At 35.8% G+C, this 14,240-nt stretch overlaps 1 protein-coding gene across 1 annotated transcript; it reads right to left on the bottom strand.

Moving 5' to 3' along the window:
• Positions 1-2,860: 2,860 nt before the first annotated feature.
• LOC115455936 (calcium-independent phospholipase A2-gamma) lies at positions 2,861-14,208 on the bottom strand. Its single transcript, XM_030184749.2, is given in 13 exon segments — positions 2,861-4,154; positions 6,159-6,300; positions 7,132-7,363; positions 7,904-8,098; positions 9,302-9,420; positions 9,542-9,628; positions 10,013-10,211; positions 10,699-10,761; positions 10,763-10,789; positions 11,582-11,719; positions 12,814-12,921; positions 12,923-13,095; positions 13,805-14,208. Coding segments are annotated over 13 exon segments (1,725 nt in total). The 5' UTR covers positions 13,923-14,208; the 3' UTR covers positions 2,861-4,030.
• Positions 14,209-14,240: the final 32 nt, after the last annotated feature.

The raw sequence follows: 14,240 nt of genomic DNA, 5'->3' as shown, positions 1-14,240 counted from the left end.
TGACACCAAAATTAGCAAGAAACGAATCAACAAAATCAATAACATTTAAATGTATTACCAAAAAATATAACTACACTTGCAATAGATATGTACATAATATTTTTTGTTTAAATGGCTCATTAAGCATGCTCCAAAGTAACAATATAGAAATTGCATTTCTTTTGAAGATAATCTTAAATTATATTAACGCATTTACCTATATAAGTACAGAAGCTGGCTAGAATATATAGCAAGTAACTTCAAAAGGAATGATGTATTATCTATACTATTATATAAAGCTGAAGAGTTTGTTTGTTTGTTTGTTTGTTTGTTTGTTTGAACGCGCTAATCTCAGGAACTACCAGTCCAAACTGAAAAATTCTTTTTGCGTTGAATAGCCCTTTGTTCGTGGAGTGCTATAGGCTATATATCATCACGCTATACACAATAGGAGCGGGGCAGTAATGGCTAATCTCAGGAACTACCGGTCCAAACTGAAAAATTCTTTTTGCGTTGGATAGCCCTTTGTTCGTGGATTGCTATAGGCTATATATCATCACGCTATACCCAATAGGAGCGGAGCAGTAATGGCTAATCTCAGGAACTATCGCTCCAAACTGAAAAATTCTTTTTGCGTCAAATAGCCCTTTGTTCGTGGATTGCTATAGGCTATATATCATCACGCTATACCCAATAGGAGCGGAGCAGTAATGGCTAATCTCAGGAACTACCGATTCGAACTGAAAAATTCTTTTTGTGTTGAATAGCCCTTTGTTTGTGGAGTGCTTTAAGTTATATATCATCACGCTATGACCAATAGGAGCGGAGCAGTAATGAAACATGTTGCAAATACGGGGACAATTTATTAGTTTTGAGAGCTTCCGTTGCGTGCGCTGCGTAAACGGTTAAAGTTATGCAACAATGATATATGACGGGATTGTTCCTCATAAAATGTTCTAAAAAAATATATTATAAAACAAAGTCCCCCGCTGCATCCGTCTGCCTGAACGTCTTAAACTCAAAAACTACCCAACGTATTAAGATGAAATTTGGTATGGAGACAGTTTGTAACCCTGGGAAGAACATAGGCTCCCGGGAAACTACTACTTTTATAATGGAAAACTTTAGCCTGAAAAACTTTATAACGCGGGCGGAGCCGCGAGCAAAAGCTAGTACAGTATAAAACAAACATTACACTTAAAAAATCGAACCAACAATGTGCTTTAGAGATTTATATAACAAAATTATCGATTCAAAACCTAATTCTAACACAAATTCGGACTAGTAATAAAGATTTAAGCGTTTACATAATTGAGAAATTTATAAATTTATTCACTAGAAATTGGCGAACAATAATTGCGATATAACAAACTAAAAACAGAATAAATACGTAAGAGCGAAGCCACACGAGGCGTTAACGGCGCGGCGCCACAGTTCGATAGCTCAAGTGTGTCGAGCCACTTAAGTCTGTTAGCGAGAGTTGAGCGAAAGAAACCGCAAACAATACTGCGACTCCCCGCCTCGTCTCTCAAGTCACATTTATATGTAGGACTAGTTGACCCGACAAACGTCCCGTCTTAACTATGCATTTGCAGCGCGCATTCTGTCAATCGCTGACAGTTATTTCAAACCACTGACAGTTATATAAAACTAATATTTTCGTTAAGTTTCCTTAAATTTTCTAATTTTCCGCACAATTTCTTAATTTTTTTTTCATAAGAATCTTCTTCTGGCAATAACAAACAACAAAAAAAAATATTGAAATCGGTCCAGCCGTTCACGCGTGATGGCGTGACCAAGGGATATAGGGATTAATTTTTAATATAGATAGATGACGCACCGCACCGTCAACGCATCGTGTGGCATCGCTCTAACATATTCAAAAGCTTCTTAATAGCATTAAAGACGAAATCAAATACTTTTCTTACTCGTATATGTAGTTAACTACGCATATCAAATCTACATGACTAGATGGTAGGTGTAGCACTTAAAATGGTAGGTTTGTACAGTATGCCTACTTAGTTAAATGCTACCTATGTAACTATAATATCAACCCCGAATTATATACTGTCCCATTGCTGGGCACGGGCCTCCTCTACTACTAAGAGGGATTAGGCCTTGCTGTCTGATATCTGTAGACCTCAGACATCCTCAAGCTTGCACATTTACGATGTGTTCCTTCACCGTTAAAACAAGCGATAATTCCCAAAGAATACACACATCATTTTAGAAAAATGAGAGATGTGTGTCTTTGGTATTTGAACCTGCGAACATTCGTCTCGGCAGTCCGTTCCACACCCAACTAGGCTATCGCCGCTTCTACCTATAACCTAAAATAATAAAATTTACATATCTACATATTTACAACGAAAGATGGGTCAATTTACATATTGATCTTTCAGAAGTATTTGGCTATATAAATGGATAACTTAAGCAAGCTTTACAATGCTAGTATTCGATACAATATTTGATAAAGGGGCCATTCAAGTATTACGTATCGCAATTTATGAAGATTTTTGACCTCCCCACCCCCATGTGACGCGCCGTAACATTTTCCAGTACGCACCCCTCCAAAAGTTACATAACTCTAAATTTACATTTTTTTTTCTAATATTCACAATTATTTTACGCAAAATACCGGAAAGACGCTAAAATACCTTTGTTATTTTTTTAAATAAGGATAATAGAGAAATTTCATGATTCCTGAGAGGGTTGTGCAGTCATACAAAAATTTACATTAATTTATTCCTTATTTCACGAGCCTATAAAGGAACTGCTCCAAACATTTTTTAAACTTTCTTTTTTTTCTCTTCTCACTTTATCATGTACTGTAGTCTTTACCCTAAACTGATTGAAAAGAGCAACACCAGAGTTTCTTGCCCGTTATTCTCTGGTGAAAACTGCTTTCCGAACTGGTGGTAGAGTTAATATTGACGGAATCTAAATAATGTATAACATTTTACAGACAAAAATAAATCATTTCATTTCAAAAAAAAAAAAATGATACATAAGGCTTTGTACGAAAGCCCCTTCCCGCCCCTGTAACGCATCGAAACGTTTCACACGACCCCTCAAAATACGTTACGTAATACTTGAACGGCTCCAAAGGAAGAGCAATATGCACAAAATATATCAATATATTAACATAAATGTCTTTATCTTGTTATCATAGTTGAAAATGTATTTAATAATCACTCATTTTCCTTTGAATCAAGTTTCTTTTTTATAATAAAAAGAAATTAGAATCATAGTAGGCTGAACACATCAAAATGGTTGGTAAAGGACATTATTCATACTCGAAGTATTTAAATAATTTATTAATGATTTGGGGTCATTATTGACCCAAAACGTTCAGTATGGGAGGTATACCAAGCGTTTACATTTAGAGGTAGTGATTCATATCACAAGTGTATAAAGGTACAAAAGTCTACAATGATAGGCTTATAGCGTTTCGGAATGATGAGACAGCACTCTAAATGTGCCTTTATACATCATAAATAAGGTCTACATTCGCATTTATTGCTTTTAAATTGTAAGTGTTAAAACTTTATTGCTTACAAATTATTTGTAATATTTTTAATCATCTTACTAAGTAAGGATAACTAACATAACCTATATTCTATTTTTAATAGCCTTTCGTCATTATATGACCAATCATGACTAACCTAAGGACGCAAAATTCGAAAAAATTGGTCTAAAACAACACAAAATACGCTCAAATTTTACTGACAATAATGTATGCCAAGCAAATTTTTTGTAATAATTCAAACCACATTAAACGATGTTTGTTATTGAGCCAGTACTGTTGGTAAATAATGGCCATCTTTAATAAACTAACCCAAATTCTGCTACACGTTAAAGGCAACAATTAACCATGTGTAAACATGTCAAACATTATACAGAATTGATCTATTTTCTCCGATCCGACGGTAAGTTAAAATGGCTTATTAAAATTGACCATAAGAGTAAATATCACGTCAGTTGTTCGTCGCACTCACAGTGCCGGCCTGAATGGCTACGGTTCGCAAGGCCGAGGTCCTTGCTGCGTGTGTCAGTTGGTGGTGGTGAGGCCCATGAGCTGCGCGCGGAGGCGCACGTAGTCCACGACTCGCTGCGAGACGCTGCGCTTGCGCGTCAACATGGCCGCCGCCTGCTCGAACTTGTGTTGGTTGCGTCTAAATAATACGATAAGGTATTACAATATTATGTATACAGGGTCATTTTAGCATTGCGTTACCAAAAGAAACTATATACTCGTCTTCATCTTTGCTGACGTTGTGCCAAAAATCATACATTAATAACGAATAATTTCACCAAAAATCCTGGTTTTATTTTCTGATTGTTTGAACATTTTCTAGTTTTTTGTGAATAAGGCGTGTGCGTGCATGTATTTCTGACTGAAAGCATTATCTTGTCACTGCGACGAATTCTCTTAGAGTAGTAGTAGTGACATTAGGGCGCGTAAAATTAGAATTACTTTTTATTAATATTTATGTTGTTCGAAACTTACACTTTTTTTTTATTTTACATATACAGCTCAGGTTACTTATTGTAAAGCGTCATTTCCAAATAGATAAGTATTTGGTTTCATTTAGTAACAAAATTTCAAAATAACTATGTATACCTAGTCTTGCCATAAATATTGTAATAAAGAAAAAAGAAAATTGTTAACTGCAAATAACATTTATTACTTTTACAGTGTGTCAGTTTAATACATAAATATAAAACAATTAAAAATATAAAAGCTTATTCGAAGTGGTCTCCATTGGCTGCAATACAGTCCTTTAAACGATGAGGCCAGTTATCAATAGAAGCACGCACTCTTTCCATGGGAAAATTCTTCACTGCCAATCGTATAGATTGTTTTAGGGACTCAAATTATCATGGCGTTTAGAGCAAGCTGTACTCTCTAAAACTGACCACAAATCATAATCCAGCGGATTAAGATCGGGACTAGACGACGGCCAGTCTTCAGCTCTGATGAAGTCCGAAACGTTCGATTCCAACCAAGACTGCGTGGACCGAGCTTTATGACCCGGCGCCGAGTCTTGCTGGAAGGACCATACTTGGTTATTGAACATGGTGATGTTAAGGGGCTTAACTACCTTCTCAAGAATGGTATCTTGATACACTTGTGCCGATGTTTTGATACCTTTTTCACAAAAATATGGCTCAGTCACTCCTTCATAGCTAACACCCCACCAAACCATCACTGAAGTCGGATAATGTCCACGTTGCACTCTGTCGACTAATTGGGAAGCTTCCTTAGAGCTTTGAGCATAAATACGGTCATTTTGTTTGTTAAAATGTTGCTCAATTGTAATAATTTTCTCATCCGTAAACAAAATTTTTCTGTGACCTCCCTTTGCGTACCGCTTCAGTAGTTGTTTCGATTTTACCACCCTATTCTTCTTTAAATTATCAGTTAAGAAATGGCCAGTGCGTCTCTTATAGGCTGCAAGTCCTAAGTCATCTTTTAAAATACGCGACATGGTTCTAGGTGCTATCTTCATTTCCCGAGATAAAATCTTTTGCTTTCGGACAGGATTTCTTCGAATTCTTTCCCTTACTGCTTTGACCACCTTTTTCGTACGAACACTACGTGGACGGCCAGATCTTTTCTGTCACAAACAGAGGAGGTCTCATTGTACCTATTAATAGCCCGGTACACAAACATTTTACTAATACCAAGTGTATGGAGAGTTTTAAAAATTGCATTTGGCTCCATACCTACTTTGTGTAATGCTATCACAGCGATTCGGTTCTCTTTATCACCCCACACCATTTTAATATCGCAAAATATTTTACAATGTATTGGCGCCAAAATGAGAAAACACAATGAACAATCGTATAAAAATGACAGATTCGAAATTCAAATGTAATATTTTTTTATAATTAAGTGTAACAGTATTTATGGCCAGACTAAGTATGTATGTGTAAAAATATTACTTCAGTGGCGCAAATTATAATTATAGGTTTCATATTTAAATTAAATTTTCCACGGTATTCAGACCAAATTTATTTTAACTTGGTAATATCAATATTCAGTTAAGACAGAAACTAGAATATAGAAATTCTTACAAGATTTTTCTACATCATTGAATACTCCACATTTGCTGTCTTACAGACCCTTCGTGGAAATATAAGCATCTAAGGCGCTATATGTTCCTGTTTGTTACCTGATATACGCGTTGGTGTCTGTGATGAGACTCTGCAGCTTGTCTGGGTTGACCTCGTCCATGGCACACTCCTGCATCAGCGGCGGGTTGAACCGGAAGTACGAGCCCGCCGGAAGCAACTCGTTCACTACTAGGTGCACGCCTGAACCAAATATATTTTTATTAACAATTGTTTATATAATTCATGTTATTTTCACCTGTGAAGCGGCGATAGCCTAGTTGGTTGTGGAACGACTGCCGAGACGAATGTCCGCAGGTTCAAATCCCCAGGGGACATACCTCTGACTTTTCTAAAAATTATGTGTGTATTCTTTGTAAATTATCGCTTGCTTTAACGGTGAAGGAAAACATCGTGAGGAAACCTGCATACCTCAGAAATTCTCTATTAAGAATATTAGAGGTTGTGTGAAATCTACCAATCCGCACTAGGCCAGCGTGGTGGACTAAGGCCTAATACCTCTCAGTAGTAGAGGAGGCCCGTGCCCAACAGTGGGACAGTATATAATACAGGGCTGACATTATTTTTTTCATCTGTAGTCTCCTTGTTACAGTTTTGTATTAGAAATCGACTACTCTATAAACGAAATTATACTACTTTTCAGCGACTAACTTGGGGTCATAAAAGACTCACAGTATAACAAAAGTTTGAAACTAAAATTTAAAGGGAAAACTACTAGCAAAACTTGGAGTCAAATGGCATAACTACTACCAAAACTTTGGGTCAAATAACATAACTACTAGCAAAACTTGGAGTCAAATAGCATAACTACTACCAAAACTTGTAGTCAAATAGCATAACTACTACCAAAACTTGGAGTCAAATAGCATAACTACTACCAAAACTTGTAGTCAAATAACATAACTACTACCAAAACTTGTAGTCAAATAGCATAACTACTACTAAAACTTGTAGTCAAATAGCATAACTACTACCAAAACTTTGGGTCAAATTTGACCCAGCAGTACAACTCACCCTCAGTGTCAGTGGCGGAGTCGAGTATCTTGTTGAACTTGTCCTTCCAGCTGGTGCCGGCCGCGTCGCCGCCCACTCCGTTGCTGAGCGCGCTGTAGTCCACGTGTTTCGTGAGCGCCTTGCCCGTGCCAACCGAGATGACGGTCGCCTTGCGAAGGGACTCCGCACCGAATAATAGTTTCGCCTCGTGTAGGCCGACGCCGGTGGGGTTGTTCACCATTATTCCGCCGTCCTGGGATATAAGTTACCAATACTTTTAATTGAGGAAAAAAGAGTTACTGTTGTTACCATTATAATAGTAATAGCTTTTGTTCGCCGCTTGGCCAGGGTGATAGAGTTTTCCGTGATATAAATCCTGTTATATATTTTCTAAGGATAAAAAAATAGCCTATAAACTTCCCAGGGTCTTAAATTATTTCCATACCAAATTTCATAAAAATCCGTTACTAGCTGTGCGCGCGGCTTCGCCTGCGTGGAAATCAGTGTATCACAAATTTTTTCACCACAAAATAACCACGCGATTTCTTCAAGTATATTTCTGTCGATTTAAAAAAACCCCTAAACCTAATAGCATTAAGTAACCTTCCTCAAGAATTGTACTCTTTTAATAAAAACCGAAAAGGGGATTTTGTTTTATAATATGTATAGATATAAAAAAAAAAATATGTGTGAAATGGTCATGTGAATGTGCATGTTGAGTAGAAGAGGTTCTATAATAATCATTTAATAATCCGTTGGTTGGTGTGTGTGTGTAATGTGAGGCCGAGTGTACCTGGTGCACGAGCCCGTGGAGCTTGAACTCGTGGAAGTAGGTGGGCGCGGCGGCGGAGGCGCGCACGGCGTGCCACACGCGCGCCGCCGACGAGCCCGGCAGCGCCGAGCGCACGCGGAACCCGCACTCGTACGAGCGGAACACGAACGGCGTCAGCCGCGACCCCGAGTTCACCACGCACGACACCAGCGCCATCTGACACGCAACAAGTACTCTACGTTAGCCTGGAATCTGTTGACGTTGCATAGCCTCTTTATCATATTAGCTGTACTGGCAGCATAATAATATTTAAATTATTGTATTTAGAATAATTAACAATATACTGTTGTTACTAAGCGCTGTGTGCTTTCTTGTTACGGTTGTGTTCCGACGTGCAATATATTAGAAATATATAAGTTGTTATTCTATTGAAGACCTAGTTTGCTTTCACTCCCCTAATCATGCTTACTCTGCTGTGCAACCTCAGCCAGGGCGACTCGAGCCCAAGAGAATCTATGATATTAAATAACGAGTCAAAAGTGACCCGGAATACCTGATGCATAGTTCATGACATCCACGAAAAATACCGTATCGCAAATATCATCAATCAATATATCAATTATATTATTAATAATAATCGTAATATCAGCCCTGTATTATATACTTGCCCACTGTTGGGCACGGGCCAACAGTGGGCAGTTCTCTACTACTGAGAGGGATTAGGCGTTAGTCCACCACGCTGGCCTAGTGCGGGTTGGTAGACTTCACACTCCCTCGAAATTCCTATAGAGAACTTCTCAGATGTGCAAGTTTCTTCACGATGTTTTCCTTCACCGTTAAAGCGAACGATAATTCACAAAGAATACACACATGATTTTAGAAAAATCAGAGGTGTGTGCCCTTGAGATTTAAACCTGCGGACATTCGTCTTTGCAGTCCGTTCCACACCCAACTAGGCTATGCGCCAGCGCCATCTGTCACGCAACTATTACCCTAAATTGGTCTGTATGTGATATTAAATAACGTGGTCAAAAGTTACCGTATGCTGATACCTGATGCATTGATAATCGCACACTTACTCTAAATTGGCCTATATATGGTATTAAATAACGGGTCAAAATTGACCCGGAATGCATGATATATTGTTAATGATATCCACGCAGCAATACCGTATCGCAAATATCATCAATCAAAATATCAATTATATAATTAACTACAATAATACTAAGATAAATCATTAACCCAAACAATCGGTCCAACATTTACATGCAAAAATAACAATAAACAAAATTATCAAGTTAACCTTGCCAACATATATTACTTATTATTTTTGTTACACCAACATAATTGTACAAATTTATACGCATTTTTTTCAAGTCAGATTTTATAAACGCACTTCTCAATGTTCATTACACTGACCTTGGGTGAGTTGTACCGATTGCACTGCGTTAGTGTGCAGTCTCGTAAGTTGTCCTGCAGCATTTTCTCCCACGCCGCCGTGTCGTAGTACGAGTGCGTCCATACTAACCGAGACGTGCCTGTACGTTACAAATACTTAATATGTAATTTTTCGTAAAAAAGCAAATTTAAACTTTTAAGTTGCTTATCTGAATTTTGTTACCATAATTAGCAAACCAAAGAAAACAAGAGAAAAATCACCTCCGATGAGTGAAGTGTTGCCAAACATCTCCTTTGAGAGTGTGTGGTACATCCGACTTGCAGTCTCCAGGTTACCAACACCACTACCTGCAACAATAAATATGATGATGCACTATAATCTGCAATGATACACTATAGATTGGCTCAGGTGTATTCATATCAAACATATTTACTCAATAAGGGGTTTTAATGAGTTTAATCAAGGCTTTATTGAAATTTGAAATGTTATAAATAATTATTTGTCAATTTGTCATAAAACTCCGATAACACAACTTTAATAAGTCTAAGAATTATAGTCATTTTAATCGTATCACTACATACCTACCTATAAGAGTGATATTTACAAAATTACTTAAGACAAACATTCAAGATAATATATAGACACCACCAACTAACATTATGCTAATTTACTGGTTTAATGGGTACTTTATGGGTCTTTACTGACCCATTGAGTGATACTAATAAACATACCTATAACGGCAGCGATAATGGCGCCCGTACTGACTCCAATTATATAGTCAAACATTTCCGTCACATTGCGGCCGGTCAGTCGTTCCAAGTGCCTGAGTATTTCTATGGCGATGAGTCCTCTGATGCCGCCGCCGTCGAGCGACAGGATGTTCGGCCCTGGACCCTTGGTAGGACCCGTGTATCCAACCAGCGCCAGCGCCTGCGAGCACAAGTTTCAAGTTCTGAACCAAGGAACTAAGTATTACATGTTTCAAAATTACCCTCTTATTCATAGACTTTTTATCTAAGGACGGAGCAAAGCTGTATCAAGTCTGTTTCTCAGTGCTGACGGCATTGCGGCCTTCGCACTGCGTAGACATAGGGCCGTTGTGATTGGCTAATATTGAGATACAACTTAAATCTAGTTGGCTGTCAGACAACACAGAGCTGAGATGAAAACGTCTATGAATACGGGTGCAAACATTTAAATATGAAAGACATACTAAGTTAATAGTAAAGGGTAATAATATATGAACATATTTAAGTTAGGTTTAAGAGAAAAATAAGAGCTGTCATGTATTAATTTTATTGATATACGCATAGATACATTAAACTTTGCCGATTAAAAACAACTCTTCACTTATGAATCTATGCACTAAATTTTTGAGTAAACCTCTTATTAGATAATCTATATAATTTAAACGTACTTCTTTGACGACCCCGTTCGCCTGTTGTGTCTCAGGTTTGTCATCCTTGAGCCTGTTGTGTACCCCGAAGTAAAGCTCTCACTGCACCTTCCTACAAAAAAATACTTTTATAACGCTTTTCCTAACAGACATGTAAGACTTAGTTGTAGGCTGGTTCTATCATCATATTGAAACAAAAGTTTTATACATAAAAAAATACTATTTATGTATACTTATTAATGAGTATACATAAATAGTATTTTTTTATAGGACACTGTTAGCGAATAAAAGGTTATTAGTAATTCCACATTAATGGTACTTTAGCCTAAATTGTAACGTTTTTTGGGCCAACTCTTATGGGTTTTACTTTAACAGTTCATAGATTGACTATTACTTGTTTCAACTACTAAATAAGACTCATTTGCATAACAGTAAATTATTCAAAACAATGCAAATATTCTTTAATTTCAGACAAAAAATGATTTCAATTATTTGCAACACTTTTGGACATGATTAAATCTGACAGCAAATTTATTGATCAGATAGATTACTCGCGGCCTTGTTTACAATGTATCTCACATTTTATCAATCTGATAACCATGCATAATAGAAAACAACATTAAAATTGGCGCAAATATTGTTCTACATTTTGGATAAAAACACTGTCTATTTTAAGAATTGTTTTTGTCATAGATAACTGGGATTAAACATTTGTATTTAGAGACTCATTTAAACATTTTTTTTTCCTTTCATAGTACACTAACATTGCTTCTTCTATTTTACTTAGACCATTCCAAAATAAACTGTATTACAGAGTATTGCATACAGCAAATAGGTCTAATTTAAGTTATGAATACCATCAATTTTAACATAAATGGAAATAAAATTTTGTATGATTATATACCTTAATAGCGTAGTCCCTAGCTTCCGGATACTGCTTGAGGTGGTCAATAAAATGTTCAGTTCTTTTGGTGAGGCACTCTAGTGTCTCGGCACTCACTATGGCGGATATCACGTACGCAGTGCGCGAATGGATCGAACTCTACAACAATATACAGCAAGTATTAAAATTAGCAAAAGGAAAAAAAAAATTTTTTATATAAATTAGACACTATCTTCTGAGTCCCCAGCGCCTGACATTATGTGGGGTTTCCATATACACTTCTTTTTTTTTGCTCATAAAATCCCTTATGACTACCGGCCAGCATTCATTGGGGCGACTAGGTGGATATGTTGAGGTCACTGTGTATATAGCCCTTACCTTACTCTATATTAGAGTCTCAAATGGTGAGAGGAAATTTTCCTTAACAGTCAAAATAATTATGCTGATCTGTGTGAAACCAAACACTTTATGATACTTCAGAAATTACTTGCTTTATAAAGCAGTACGACAAGAATCAAATTGTAATCATTAAATATTGGGTATTTTTTTAAATCACATTTATTGGAAGAATCTGGAGTCTTGGCTTGTCAAATGTTATGAAATATCTTTTTATCTACATTATTAATATATACAAACATACTGAACTGTGCACTGTCACTCAGAACTGGGATGACTTTATCTTAAGTGATAGCATGTTAAAGTGAACACCATTATATATTATTCACTAGCTTTTGCTAGCGACTCCACCTGTGTGCTAAGGTTTTACAGGATAAATATTTTCCTGGGATAAAAAGTAGCTTATAACACTCAGGAATAATGTAGCTTTCTATTGGTGAATTGAAAATTGAAGAATTTTCTAAATCAGTCCAGTAGTGACAGAGATTTGCCCTTACAAACAAAGTTACAAACTTCTTAATATTATAAAGAGGGCTTTATAATATTAGTATAGATTTATTGATGCAATTTAATTTTATGTGCTGTAAAAGGTAAGCAGAAGAAATATAGATTACTTATTTACTTGACAGCATATGGTCCCCACTTTCCAGAAAAAATAAGGATTTTTATCCATTTATGGTTTCAAAATAATCAATCAAAGTTTAAAATAAGTTAAATTGACATCAATATGAGAGATCAATTGGGAGATGTAATTTGTTAGATATCTTTTAAGTCTATTTAAAAAAACACTGACTCAACCACAAAACTGAATTAATTTTATAATTATATTTCTTTAAACTTGAAAACTCATAACCAACCTTGTTAACTACAGGTTTTTTAGATTTCCAGCTTGTCTCGGATATTTTGCCAAAATGAAGATCTGTTTTGAGTTTAAGACCTTGTAGGAACCCTTCAAATGTAATGTCTTTCGCCTCGGAACCCACACTGAGTGCCCGGTGGACTCGGTTTTTCTTCCTTTTCACTTTTGTTTTCTACATTATCAACAGTTGTGGAATAAACTCTGACATCCTTTTTTTCTTCAGACTTGCTTTCTCTCATTACCTGCACTGGGACAGCTTTTTGAATTGTAGCTAGTAGTTCTGGAATTAATTGAAATTAAATTGTTTATGGCTTTAATATTTAATTTGTTGCTATTTTTGTTAATACCTATATTAAAATAACAAATATGTAAGTATGGTGATTTTTTTTTTATTTTTATTATACTAAGAAATATGTTATATTATTGTGAGAAAACCTATCAAAGCTTAATGAATATTTTTTTTTATACAATATTTATTATTAAAAATAATTTAGTTTAATAGATATAGAATCATTAAATTTCCAAGATCAAAATATTGATTATAATTTATTACAGATAAAGTTATCTATAGTTAAAAATAATATTTTTTCTGTACCTATTTAAACCTCTGATGAAATTAGATACTTCAAGTCTACAAAACGAATAAAGGATTACTTTAAAATAGAGTTTACTAAACTTCTACATATTATCAAGATATGTCATAAAATAAGCAGCTTTAATTATTATATAAATGATTTATTGTTCCTGGATTGTGAATATTATTTTTCTAAAATATTTCTAATTTGAAATGTAAGATTTACATCGCAAATAAGTTTATCGCAGCGTGTGTAATGAGGAAGCAGCGATGACACAGAAGGTCTCGCGAAAATAAAAATAATCTACAACATGCGTGCGAAAATCTTGTTTCAATATTTAACGAGTGTTTGAAAAGTTGGCGCACATATTATTTTAAATGACACCAAGGACGTGAACACGAAACTAATACATACTTTCCCATTGCTCCGGAGACGTTGGCTTAAATTTTTGCACTAATTTCTCCACTTCACTGTTTAAATTGGTTAACGACAAATAGTGCCTTATTATACGCCACTGACTGCCCAAAGACATTTTAATATCGCACTGCTAATTCACTATTTTCTAGGCGTTTATTTTATTCTACGAGTGCGCGAAAATAGATTAATTACTGAATATTTCGTTTATCGGTTACGAAGATATCACAGCGTTTGCATTCACCGAGACGTAATACGCGAATGTTTACTGTTCTACGAAGGCCATTTATCGCGAACTTATTTTACGCACAAATAAATGCTTACGAATGAAAATATTGCGAACAAAACACTTGTAAATAAATACTATTTTACATCACAGCTCTGACGTCAAATCGGATGATTATCGCCTGCTATGCAGTGATGCCAAAACACAAAA

Source organism: Manduca sexta, chromosome 5 (assembly GCF_014839805.1).
Source record: "Manduca sexta isolate Smith_Timp_Sample1 chromosome 5, JHU_Msex_v1.0, whole genome shotgun sequence".
NCBI classification, from domain to species: Eukaryota; Metazoa; Arthropoda; class Insecta; order Lepidoptera; family Sphingidae; genus Manduca; species Manduca sexta.
Note: the sequence above shows the minus strand (reverse complement) of the source record. Positions and strands in the feature narration are given on the sequence as shown.